We start from the raw sequence: 13,690 nt of genomic DNA on the forward strand, positions 1-13,690 counted from the left end.
GCAACACAGCTCACAGAAGACAGCATCACTCGGAAATCTGTGAAGTGCTTTCCTTCTACCTTGCGTAGAAGCAGTGTCTATATTTAACGAGCTCAATATGCAAGTCTCTCTAGTAGTTACATGCCACACATGTCCTTCACAGTACAGCAACCAACGTATCCTTTTAGAGGCGGGGAATGGAGAAGAATTCATCTTATCCTGGGACAGGACTGGCCTAGCTTGGCAACTCAAGACCTGTTGGATGCCCTCTGCTTCCATCCTTCTGATTTACAGGAGCAATAAGGGTTAGCAGGAAAATGATAACAAACATTAAATAGTGTAATAACTTTTCAAAGGCCACTGGATGTTTGTGAACTGAACATGAATCTAAGCCCCTTTGTGTCGACATCCAAAGCACAGGAACATGAACTGGTGTGTGGCTGTCAGGAAAGCTCCTGCTATTTAAGAGAAAGATTTGAAAGAGAAATCTTTATGTTCCCGTCCTGCTGAAAACACCTGTCTAAACTCATTACCTCTTACCAGCCGTCTGTGCCAGGATCCGTCCCTACAGGGCTGGGAGATGGACATCAGGAGGCAGGAATGGAAGCCGTGAGTCAGCAGGCAGCTGCTTTTAACACAGAAACCACTTTTTCCTGGCAAGAAGACTCACGTGGGGTCTTCCCATTAAGTTCAATAGTTATCTTTGCCCTGGCATAAGGAACATGGGGCCTTTTTGTCTTCCTGATCAACTGAGTAGGAATCTTCAAACCAGTTTCCCTGTACAAAAGCTCACGATTCCAGGGATTTTGTTTTTTCTTCCCGCATTCTCTACTCCTCACCTCCAGGTTATTTTTTGCATGACTCATATTCCAATACACATTCACCTCAGGGCACGCTCAGGTAGCAAGCAAAGGAATATCAGAACAGTAGACCAAAACAAATTCTTTCAAGCAACTATTTCTAGCAACTACTTCATCCAGCTCAGCTGCACCATAAAGAGCACCTAAAGGCAGCAAACCCAGTGCAGATTAAAGTATTTTGCTAAACTCATTCCTTGATGTGCAACCACTTTTTCAGTGGGGAGATCCCTAGAACTCATCACCAGTCACTGCCCGTGGCTACACCCAGGTTTAGAGAGCAGAACTGAGCCTTGGTTGGGGCTGACCCCATGTAAACAGCTTACCCAAATTCCACAAACAGCCAGGAGGAGATGCAGTACAGAGGGCCAAGGAGGCAGGCAACCTTTCTTAGGCTGTTAATGCGACCCATCTGTGAAAAGGTTTCCAGATGAGGCCTTTCTAATTAAGGCGAGACTCACAGCATGGCCACACATGCAGCACTGCAGCTAATTAAGCAGGGCTAAGCACTAACACATTAACCTTCCAGTCTCAAAACATTAACTTTACCAGGTGTAATATCTTCTGGGTGACATAAAGGTTAATAATCTGCATCCAAACCACACTACACCTCAGTAAATACCCAATTAAGTGTGTTCTGTCAGAGGTGGCAGCAAGATGCAAGGTCTGGGATGGTTGAAGGAAGGTCCTGCAGGGACAGGCGCATGGGGGACCTGTAAGGAACAGCCAGTGGAGCACGGAGGAATGATGCTGACAGAAGGAGTCAGTGCCAATACCATACTAGTGAGTGGCTAGAGTGAGGAGAAGCCATACAGTCAAAACAATAAATGCACAAAACCCAGGATTTCTCTCTGTGGACATTTAACAATTTATTTTCCAACATTCCTCTTTCCCTTCCACCTTCTGAAATGGCCTCCAAAACTTCTCTTCTATGAAAGTTTGTTCAAAACAACAGCTCTGGATTCAAGTTATATACAGTAAAATGGAAGATTTTCCTTGCAAAAAACAGAGAAGGAACAGGAGAGGCTAAAACAAACAAGCAAGCAAGGAATAACTGAATACTCAACTCTACTTGTTTTGAATGTAAGTGCCTCATTTAGCCTTGTTTTGTAGAAGCTCAGGAAGAATTTTCTTTTCACAAACTACAGGCTTGAAACATTTAGAAATAATGAGTCAACAAAGTGTCTCTTCTTATTTTGACCATCACACAGACAAAATAAATAGAAATGGATATCATGACATTTTTGCAAAGGTGCCACTGTGCTGGTTTGGACTCAAGGCATTGGGGAAAACTTACCCTGTTGCTTTGATGCAGATGAATGGAGAAGCCTTCTCCAGCAGTGGGGAAAAACAGCTGCATGAGCTCAGGGTGCTCTGCAGGGCTCAACTCTTTCACTAAACTCTTGTTTTAGCCAAAAGCACCTTTTTTTTTTTTCCTGACAAATTGCTGACAATTGCTCATTGCTGACAAATTAGTCAGCAATGAGACATCCTGCATTTTTCATAATTGCTCATCTCATGCGGCCTCTGAACTACTCTTGTTCTTGACACCTTCTTCCAGGTGTTCAAGTTCCTGCAATAATCTAGGATATCCTAGTTGTCTCTTTCCTTTTCTATAACTATTCATTAAACTTCAACTGAGTCTTTGTCTTTCCAAAAATCACTGTCTTGCCCTCTCTGTCACACATTTTTCTTCACTGGGGTCTTCCTTCTCAAAATATTTCATAAAGAAAATGGTAAACCCCACTGACATTCCAGGTAAACTTTCCACTTTGACCCTTTATCTTCAATCTAAGCCTTCAACTGCTTTTACCAAAACTGGAAACTTGTTGGGAGAGACAACTCCCAGCTAGCCAAGAAGTGAAGAAAGGTAAAACCAAAGTGATCATCCAGTGAGACAGGAAAGAATGAAAATAGTGGTTTTAATATCATTTACAGGAAACTTACAGTATGTATTTCACATCACATATTTCTAAACTGCTCATTTGAAAATATAAGCTGCAAAAATACAGAACACAGTACTCAAAATATATCGAGCATGTGATTTCTCTTTCTTTCTTTTTTTTGTTTGTTTGTTTTTCTTTCAAAATCAATTGTACAGTGAAATATTTACTTTTCCCAACCAGGTTTTGGATTATTTTAGAAATGCTGCAGAAAGTCTGCAAAATCACCATCAATCAAACCAGCACACTTCAAAGACCTTTTTGAGGAACACTTTTTCCACCTGTTAGAGGAACACTGGGCAGTGTGGGAAAGGATTGACATAGACAGGAGATGTCCTGTGCAGGAAGGACCTTCTGCACGTACAGACCCTGACAAACGCTCTGCTCAGGCGACACTCAGGGCAGACCCCACTGGCAGGTCTGGCTCTGAGGCAGGCAGATTCTCCTCCACTTTTGTGGACCCTCCAAAGAACTCTGTGGGGGAGTTTTGAGCCACACGTGTGAAAAACTGAGTGGGATGGTCTTGTTTTTTCCGAAAATGTGGTCAGTATGGAAGTATCCTCCAAATACAGGCTGGAGATTATACCTGTACACCAGCCTCAAACACCTCCCAGAGAAGTCCTGAGCTTCTGAAAACTGGAGGAATGTCCTGCCATCAAGTCAGTGGCCCAGGTATGGGATGCAGCAGGGTTTGGAGGACAGAGGCCCCTCATTGCTATGTAGTAGTATCTTGTTCTCTGTTACCATGCCATGGAGAGACATGAGGATGAAGAAGGGAGTGAGTTAAGGAAGTAAGTTCCTAATGTTCATATTAACTGGAAAAAAAAAAACCCTTAGTGTTTGTCAGAGCCATGGGAGAGGCAGCTTTTTGCGTTAGGATCAGAACTTCTTTCCACATCTGCCGTGACTTTTAAGCTCTCAGTTTGCTCCAGTGTAGCTGCTGCTGGGGGATCTCAAGGACAGAGAATAGCAAGGTTACGTAAGCAAATCATTTGCACCTGATCAACATCAGAAAAATAATGCAAGAGAAATCAGCCCCGCTAAAACACTGCTTTTCTTCCATTGTGAGTGAAGCACGGCCAAGAGCATGTCAGGCACTGCTGTCTCTTCTGTTCACAAACCTCTTCAAATAAAGAGCTCTGCTCCTCCTGTGTATGTAAGCACCCCCAGTCCCTGTGGGCTGTCTGATGGTGCTTGTGTCTCATCTGTAAAGGGCAAAAGGAGTTTTAAAATAGCCTTATTGCATTTTTTTTCTCCATCTAATGCCACTTAGGCAGTTCTGGCTCACATAGCCCCTAATGTCCCCATGACTGGAATGTGATTTAAGTACATACAGCAGGGGAAAAAAAATCTGCAGACTGCATTCAACTTGTATCAAAAATCTAATGAACATCAAATTTATTGTACTTTATTTACATGGAAGTCACGTATAATATGATACAATACAGCAATCCATTTTGAGTGGTAGGCACTATGGGTTTTAATAGGTCACAGCTCTTCCCTTGCTCCCATCCCCAGCCCTCCTCCCTAGGGACATTGCACCAAAGAGAATCAAGAGGTTACTTTTGCTTGAAACGTTACCCAGTGCTGTTATACTTTTTATTTCTGTGAACCCTGCTCTGAGATGGATCCTTTCCAAAAGTGGACGATGGGGATTATTTTCATGTGTGAACATGGAGACTCCCAGACTTTGGTGGTTATAGACCACTGGCAACCCTTAACATTTGTCAGTGACTGTTTTGCACATTCTCATCACCACACTTTCAACCAAAAACATTTTCAAGGCAATACGGGTATGTAGACAAACTGTACATCTACTAGCACAGCTTACAGGCCACCTGGGATCAACGGAGCAGTTTTAGACTCACAGAGACTTTACGAAAATGGCTGTGATTCTTCAACAGGGATCATAATCATCCAAAATTGCACAAAGCATCATGGGTGAAGACCAGGGATTACTTTTTCCCTCAAGTTCACACTCTTAGTGTTGTGAGGCACCATATATATAACACTGAGATGCAGTTTATGTTGTAAGGTAAATGCACTCATTTGTGTGATGCCATAAGAAGAAAAAGGCCAAGATTTACATGTTAGGGAAAGAAGCCTCCTGCTGTCCTAAAAGCTAAAGATTCAGTTGGGAAGAACTAAGGTATGTTCAGCTAAACACAACCTTTTGATTCCAGAGAGGTTTTGCATCAGATCTAAGAGCTGTGCAAACATTGCAAATAAAATATCTACCACCTGCTCCACCTTAATACCAATTTGTTTTTGTCTAGGTTCATACTCTTCTTGTGTTTGCTCTTAGTAATTACAAAAATGAATTTATTAAGTGGTGGGAAGACTAGGAGAAGCAGAGAATTTCAAGCATCTGTCAGAGAATAGTCCTGGAAAGTGAATTCCGAATTGAAAGCCAACATGTTGGCTGTCCTAAAGCAATGTATGTCCAAAGGCACTCGGCCCTTTGGCACTGAGGAAGGTTCTTCTTACTCAGTTTTGAATCACATACATTTGCACTAAATATTTGTACTGATTAGAAAATTCAGCCTTTGACTAGAGAACAAAAACTTCCCAATGATTTCTATGTCCAGTAAGAACAAACTAACTTGTCTGAATTACAACAAAGCCATTCCAAACCCCTCCAGGCCAGAGAATATATGCAGAAATGACCTTGCAAATACACCAGAGGTATTTTCTAGTTTTCCTCAGCAATTCACAAGGAGAAAGTAAAAGGGAAAATTCATTTATGAAGTTCCTATAAATTATTTGCTGAGTTGGACTTGACAAGTTTCTTATTGCTTTTTGCCACTTGCAGACACCAACCTCATGTAGAACAAGCCCAGCATTAGAAAATGTCAGGGTATTGCTAGTCTTTTCCTTTGTACTTTGTTACTCACCAGGCTATGAAACTCTGCTGTGCCACACTTAGTCTAAAGAAAAGGGGGAAACACCTTAGACAGTCAATACCGTATTCCCAAAGACCACTTCCCTGGAATCACTCCATTCCTTTAAGAGCCTCATGCAAGATTTTGACCAAGAAAACAGTACAAATGCTACACACATCCAAGAGTCCTAGTCTTGCAACCATCTAAATGGAGTCCTCTGTTGACATAAACTCACGGTGCCCTCCTGGGAGTAAAGGATGCTCAACAACTGAGGCAAAACTGCAGCCTGAAGGAAAGCCCGTGTTCTTACTCTGTCAAAAGAAGACACCCGTTTTGCTTCTGATTACACAGAGCTTCGTTCTGCTCCGCTGAATTCAAGTAACAGATCACAGCCAAAGATTGTACTTGGCAACACTAGTTAATAAAGAACTACCTAATGTCTAAGAACTGCTGAAAGACCATTTTTTAGCACAGCAATTGTATTAACACTTAGATTGGCTAGAAATGTCAATGAAATGATAGAAAATGTCATTTATAGCCTAGAAGAAGTAACAGATTTAGTCTATAAAAGCAGAAAAAAAGGGTTTGATATTTTGAGTGTATGTGATACTAAGTGAAACCTGCTGATATCTAAAGCAAATTTAAATGACAGTCAATAACTCTGAACCCTACGTTACCTTGGTAGGCTGAACTGTGCTTTAGCATAGGGAGGAAGGAAGAACTGCTGCTGAGGAAAGCAAGATGAGGGTCATTTTGGAAACTGCAAACCCTGGGTCTCAGGAAGCGGTCAAGTGGATATGTCCATTCAGCATCACTGAAAGTTGAGCACTGAGTTATTTCGAGGACTCTGGAAAGCACAGCAACAGTGCCCTGCTAGCTTCTTCCTATCTTGGATCACTCCAGATCACGAGATAACTGAAGGGAGGCCTGCCTCATGCCAACAGCTTCCATCACTTGGTTGACCATCTTAAAAAAAATGCTGCCCACATTGCCACCAATTGGGTCTTGGTCTTCCTGTGGGGTTGGAGGTGGTGGGGATGGGGGCATCATGTTGCAACTAAAGTAAAATATTCAAAGTCTCCTGGAATTGCCACCAGCAGACAGTAAGCCACATCAAGAGTATAGGATGCTGGAAGAAGGAATTATGATTAGAGTAAGGAAAGTAAAAAGTCCTAAAGGAAGCAAGAGTTGTTCAGTATTATTGCTTATATTCAGAGATCCTCTACCCGTCACACAGAAACCCTATGAACTTCACAGGAGTTAATCAGCTCTAGAGAGAGACAGCAAGAACCTGCCTGTTCCTGCCCGCAGAGATAGCTCATGGGAAGTTAGGGGGGTAGAGATGAGGATGCCTATATCTAAAGGTAGAGTGGAAGTGTGTCTGGAAACCTCTGTAGAAAAGAGAACAGAGCCGTTATCACATCAGTGTAGTGAAACATTTGCATATGTCTTTAATACCAACCCTTCCCCATGTCACATGACAAGAATAAACATACCAAGATTGTCATAATCACAGAAAATGCCAAGCCCAACATACCCAGCTGTGAGAAACCCCCTCACACAGCAGCGACAGCCCTGGCTAACTCTGAGGCTAAAGCTTCCCAGTGCTGGGAACCCTGAGGTTGACTGGGTTTGCTGTGGAGTTCAACTGCTGGTGACTAGACAGAGTCACCTTTCTGTCTCCCAGGACCTCATTCATTGGAAATTCATTGGAAAATATGCAGCCAACTGATGGACAAAGGTGAACCTGAAGTGCATTGCCTCCGGCATCACTTTGATGAATGAAAACCAGCTGAAGCTGGTTTTGAACTCTAATGGGGATTGGAGGGACTGAAACACTTCCCCCCTTTCCCTTTTTTTTTGTTAAGAAAAAAAGCAGTCAATGCGTCTCAGTCATTTGGAAATACTCCAGTCACTTTTCCAATGTCTACAGCGCATCAGTTCAATTTTGAAGCGTTCTGAAGCATTGCTAGCTCAGCTAATTGAAGCTAATTTCCTTATGCATCTTTCGTTTTTCACCTTCCCAGCAAGGTGAGACCCAACTCGGATTTGTAATGGCAGCACTGAGTAGTATATTCCAGGTTTCTGGCAGTGTGAAGCCCTTCTAGTTGAATTCCTAAGGAATGGAGGGTTTGTCTAGATAATTCAAGTGATAGACTTTTCAGTCCCACAATACATCCAAGATGATCTGGACAAAGACAGAAAGATGTATGATTTAAATGCATATAAAAGTTCTGAAAATGCTTAAGGAGCATGTATAATAAAATAAAACAACTCCCTACAACAATGACTGATTCTAGTGTCATTTGCACCAGTTTTAGATTGGAGTTTCCTTCTGCTCCCATTGGGGCTACCCCTAGGTTATATCTATACAAGGGAAAGGAAACCCCAGTCTGAAGTCATGCAAGGCAACTGGACAGTCCCTTAAGAGTCTGCTAAAGCTCAAGTAGTTTTAATCTCCAACATCCCATTCCTTAGCGGACAGCCCTGCAGAGAACGCAGTGCTCAGAGATGTCAAAATAATGTTTCTGCAGAGACCACAACAAAATCTGGAACCTCTGAGCCCCTGAAGACAGGGGAAATCTTCCAATGTTGGATCTCAACTACATGGACAATGTCACTATTTCTGCATCCAGCAATGGATCTTTTTTAAACTCCCTTCTTGCTACTAAGTCTCCTGCATGGTTAAGGCAGTTGTGGGATGGAAGCGAAGTGCTTATAGGCTAAGGCCCATTTGCATTTTGGGAAGCAGCAGGATGTCTGAGACCCTTCACTCATTATTCTGTAACAAAAAATGGGTTGCAGGTAAAACTGGCTTGTGATTTTGGAAATGTGAAAAACAAAGAGCCTGTTGGGATGGATGAAGATTTTTGTTTGTGTGTTTTGTTGAAAAAAAATTTTGCTCAAATCTGTACCAAAGCTCTGACAGTAAAGCTCTTCATGAGGCAGGTTTCTGATATATCCTTAAAAATAAAAATAATAATATAAAAAAGGAGTGGGAATGGGGGAGAGCTTTTCAAAGGTCACATTATTGTAAGAAATGAAACAACAATCAGGCATATGTTCTAAGAAACAGAATAAAAATAATGAAAGTAATCCCATACATCTGCATCTTCCAGACATACCAAAAATATATTAAAAAAAAAATGAAAAAAAATGAAAAAAAAAGAAAAAAGAAAATGAATGTATAAAGTGTTGTAGAATCCAGTTGCTATAAATGTGGTTAAGGGAGATTTTCAACTGTATTGACAAACCGCAGTTCTTGAACATTTGGAGTTTGTTTGGCATTGTGTCAGCATGTTATTCTCATTCACCTTGGACTTTCAAAGATGAAAAAATGAAGTTATGAAAGGGGTTACAGAAATTCAAGCAATCAGGCTTTGAGAGGGTTCTGTTCTGTGACATTTGTGTTCTGCCTCAAGGTGTGTGTGTGTGTGTGTGTGTAGTATAAAATTAGGAACTAACATTGGAAAAGACAGTATTCTAAGTAATAAATTTTCAAAATTAAGAAAACTGTACAGAATGATTTCCAAGGCTTATACTTGACAATTATACATATTTTATGAGACAGTTATGCACCCTATGCCTTTCCAAATTCATTGTTTTATGGATGCAGTATCTCTGTATACTAAACCAATCTAATGGCTTAAAAAGTCTCATTCACCTCCAGCATAACAATGGCACTGCATAGCTTTATGTCTTTTTTTTTAACTCTTTCTTTAATCAAATGATTCTTAACATGGCTCCAAACCAACAATCAAACAGCTACACTTTCAATATTTGTTGAGTATTTGGCACAGTGGAGTTTATTTCATGGACCTTTTTTGCCCTTATTGTTGTTGAACGTTTAATGGTGTTCATAAATTACAAACATACATGTAAAGTCAGATAGCTGGAAGCAGTTTGGTACCTTTCCCCACATATTTAAATGCCTAGATAGGAGCAAATTTTGCTAAAAAGGTATTGAACACGAGTGACAAGTTATCCACCCTCTGTAATGGTGCTGACTGCGGTGTGTCCACTGCCAGCAATGGACCAGGACTCTGGGAAGAGCAGTGACTCCATCAGCTGCGTGGGAGTTGGACTCAGCATTTGGTTCAACGTGCCAGGTTACGTCTCCAAACGTCTGCAAGTTCACAACAGCTTCAAAATACAAAGGAAAAAAGGAGCTTTCTGATTAATGATGCTAACCCTTAAACCCCTTCTGACATTTACTCCATTGGAAGTGAGTCAGCTTTCCGTTTCTGACTGGGGAAAATTCATCAGCTGCAACCATTCTGTATTGCTTACCAGGGGAATTTTTCAGAAAAGAGAAAATATACATGCAGTATAAGCTTGAGCCAATGCTTCTTGAAATCAGCTAAAAGTTTCCCCTTGATTTTGGCAGCATGGGTTAAGATAGCAATTGCAAAGGCAAAGCCAAATCTGCCTCTGTGTAGGAGCATCTTGAGAATTTGAAGGAAAGTGTCAGGGGGGCTCAGTGCTGACCCACCTTTGCACCTATAACCCAATCTTCCCTGGAAGTGCTATCTGCAGACCTTAGGGCACAACATGTCCTCTAGATGGAAATATTATTCTACTATTTTTACCAGGTTTCTGTTGAAGTTAGAGGAATTTCTCAGGTGAAAAAATATCGGTTGTGAGCTGAAGATTTAAGGTCAGCATTGCCTTCATGTTGTACACGCACACGCACACACTTACTTTAAAGAAAACATCCACCAGATAATTTCTAGATTGCAAATTATATATATATATCTTTAAAAACTGAAGAGAACAGGAACAGTCTCTCCATATATATATATGTATTTACTGAGTCACACATAATATGAAAAAAACTATATTATGTAAATCATCATATTATTTATAATTCTCCAACTGGCAATTATTTTTATAGAGACACAGTGCATTTGCTAGCTGTTTAAAAACATAGTATGTGTCCTCATTGGCTTGGTAGCAGATTAGAATGAAGGCGTATGGATAAAAAATGCAGAGGATTAAACAAACCCCTTGAGTCACGTTACGTTTGGGTTAATTAAACAGGACTCTTCCCCAAACTAGCATAAATAAATCCTCCTTCTGGAAAAGTGTCAGCGATTTAAGGGTTAACATAAACTTGAAAATCATTTTTAAAAAAATCTTATTAGAGGACTATACAGACAAATATTTGGAATTCATTCCCCTTTAAAAATGACAGCACATTTGGCAAGTGTGAGCAAATGTCTTGAACTTTACTGGGTCTGAAAGATCTGAGCCCAACTATTCACAGACAACCACAAAGCTGCAGTCTGCGAAGATGCCTTGGCTGGGAGGATTTTGTTAACTTTGACCACACCGCTCGCTACCTGGAGGCTTCTCAGCAGCTTTCACGGTGTTTAACTCAGGGCTGGTGACAGCGTGACTGGCTGAACAGCTCTTGCACCGTCCCCTCGCTGCTGTCACCGTGAGAGCGCGCGGGGCTGGCGCAGCACCCAGACCAGCCAACCCACCGGCCTGTATTGCAGAAGCAACCGGGCCGCACGTATCCCCAGGACACACTAACACCTATCCTGCCGTAGCCTTCATCTTCTTCCTCCTCCGTGCCTCATGCCTGTCCGTTCGGTGAGCTCTCCGACCACCCTGTGCAGCTCCTGACGCTCTCCATCTCTTTCTGGCTTGGAAGCCTTGTACTACCACCAGATGGGCTGGTACCCAGCCACATCCGTGCTCTGTTTTCTCCATCACCCCCACAGGATTTCAAAAGCGATCCCATTAAAAGAGGAGGTTGTTCTGAATCCCGGATGGATCTGATTTTGAGAAAAAGACAAAAGTTTCCTGTGTTGCCGTTGCTTTGCAATTATATTTCTTCATTCTCGCTTCATTTTTTTTTTTTAAAAAAGGACCTTTACATTATTAATGTAGTTCGTCCATCCATAGTCACTATAAAACAGACTCCATATTTTCACACCACTCATGATCTTCAAGGTTATAGATAAATTTTGTCCTGTGCGACTGATTTTGGGGCACCGAGTCCCGCCCCAGATTGTCTAGGGTGAGAGTAGAGGCAAAAAACTCACTAGTGCTGAGACCACCTTCGTGGTTCTTGATGTATCTTTTATAGTTTTTCCTCAAGCATTGCCAGGTGGTGGTATACAAGATGAATGCAAAAGACTTCAGGGCTATAGCAATACTAACGTACAGGTATCTATAGACCACATTGTCATACAGCGCACAGGCTCCTTGCTCGCCACAAAACGTGCTCCAGAACAGACACGTGGAATCAATTCCAGCCCCAAAGATCAGCGGAGGTGGGATAAATCCTGTCAAGATAAGAGAGACAAATCGTGCTTTTATGATCTTTATGATAAAAAGGGAGGGGACGTGATTGCAGTAAATGGAAAGAGAGGGTATTTTATCATGGTTAATGGTCCCAGATAGAGCCTGTGATACCCTCTAATTTTTTATGCATTAAATCAACCTAAATAAAGTTTGTGGATATGAACTATGTGAATTTTTAGCTTGGACTCAACATTTATGGAAGTGATTCCTCCTTATATCACAAATGCGAGGAGGATTTTACCCTAGTTTAAGTGCCTTTTATTAAGTTTCTGGTTTATCTTGTGAGCCTGGGTGGAAGGGTAAGTGGAAATGAGGGAGGAGGGCCTTGCAGGTTCCTTTCTGGTTAGATACTCCGAACTCTGTCTCTGAGGTGTTCACCTGTATAATGCCATAGGACTCCATTTCGGAGTAGGAAATGTGCTGTGGCATTGCTAGCTAGTTTTCCCTGACTTTTCCCTGACACAGGAGAATGCTTTCTCAGGACCTGAGGAAAAGGAAAAAACAGTCTCCAATACATGCCAAAGATTAAGGCTGAAAGGAATTGAAACCTTTATTGCGCCATTAAATGAAATATCACAGCAAGATTCCTCCACAATCATTGCAGTTAACTGCTGATGAACATTTCTCAATCATAGATTTCAAGAGAGCTACAATCTTAAAGCAATTGTTCTGATCTCATTTAACCAATAAAGACAATATTTTTCTCCTTTGCTTTTTCTCATCTAACAGGGATATACAGAGATCCCCAGTTCCGTATTAGGATTTTCCAAAAATCAAGGTGTTTCACCCTGAAGAGAACCAAGGCCACCTGCAAAGCGTGGGTCGGCAATGCAGGTTCCAGCTGTGGAGTCACTCGCCAGCACATGTGCACTGGGTGTGCAGCACTCAGATGATGTGGATATTCTACGTAATGCAAACCATTTCTCTTCCTTCTGAGATATATATAAAAAAGGTATGTAAAAATAAAAAAGCTATATAAAATCATTGCTGTAGGTTAAGACAGGAAGCGAGAACACCTTTGCTAATGGAACTGAAGAGCAAGGTGGGTACAACATCCTGTCCCAGGCTAGCCCTGGGCAATATCGCTCCATTCTCAAGTGTGGTGAGACTGGGACTCAGTGTAGACACACATGGTGTACACTTTGTCTACATACATGTAGAGAGCTGCAGTATTTAGGCAGAAAAGTGTTGAATTTATGATCAAATTTCATCATTAACCTGGATTTTAATTCTTAAACAAGATACCTTCCTTTAACTTGTCATGAATGTCACTGTTTGGCTCATGACAATATATCCTAGGACTACAAATAAATTGGTTGTCATCACTGTTGCCTGTGGGAACTGAAATGTCTTTATTTTATTTTGTTGATGACTAGAACTCTTCAGATTTTTTTGATCTTCCTTATAGGCTAATAAATGCATGAGTTAGGAAAGCTTATGTAGGTATTGATTCTGGTATTCATTTTCACCACTCATTAATAGTATGAATGTGGTAAATAAAAACAGGCAATACAAAAGGAAGATAATTCTTGTTCTTTGAAACACTTGTTCTAGTCATCGCATCTAAAACCTGATTATATTTTGAAAAAAAATCACAGCGCACAGCTCCCTAATTCTTGTTTCAATGATTTCCAGACTGAGCTGGGTCTGTTTGCAAGTTAAAAGCATGCATTTTTTTTTTAAACCCACAGACAACTGCAAAGTCATTCTGGGA

The 13,690-nt window shown here is 41.2% G+C and overlaps 1 protein-coding gene across 1 annotated transcript in view; it reads right to left on the reverse strand.

Annotated features, from left to right (window-relative positions):
- Window positions 1-11,295: 11,295 nt before the first annotated feature.
- Window positions 11,296-13,690, reverse strand: part of SLCO3A1 (solute carrier organic anion transporter family member 3A1) — a 127,920-nt gene continuing 125,525 nt past the window's right edge. The window contains exon 10 of the mRNA XM_088539416.1: window positions 11,296-11,957. Coding sequence (XP_088395542.1) covers window positions 11,578-11,957 — 380 coding nt within the window. The 3' untranslated portion in view covers window positions 11,296-11,577. The remainder of the gene's footprint in view (window positions 11,958-13,690) is intronic.

Source organism: Tinamus guttatus, unplaced genomic scaffold (genome assembly GCF_059628265.1).
Source record: "Tinamus guttatus ecotype Peru unplaced genomic scaffold, ASM5962826v1 Tinamus_guttatus_pri_ptg000004l, whole genome shotgun sequence".
In the NCBI taxonomy this organism is placed as follows: Eukaryota; Metazoa; Chordata; class Aves; order Tinamiformes; family Tinamidae; genus Tinamus; species Tinamus guttatus.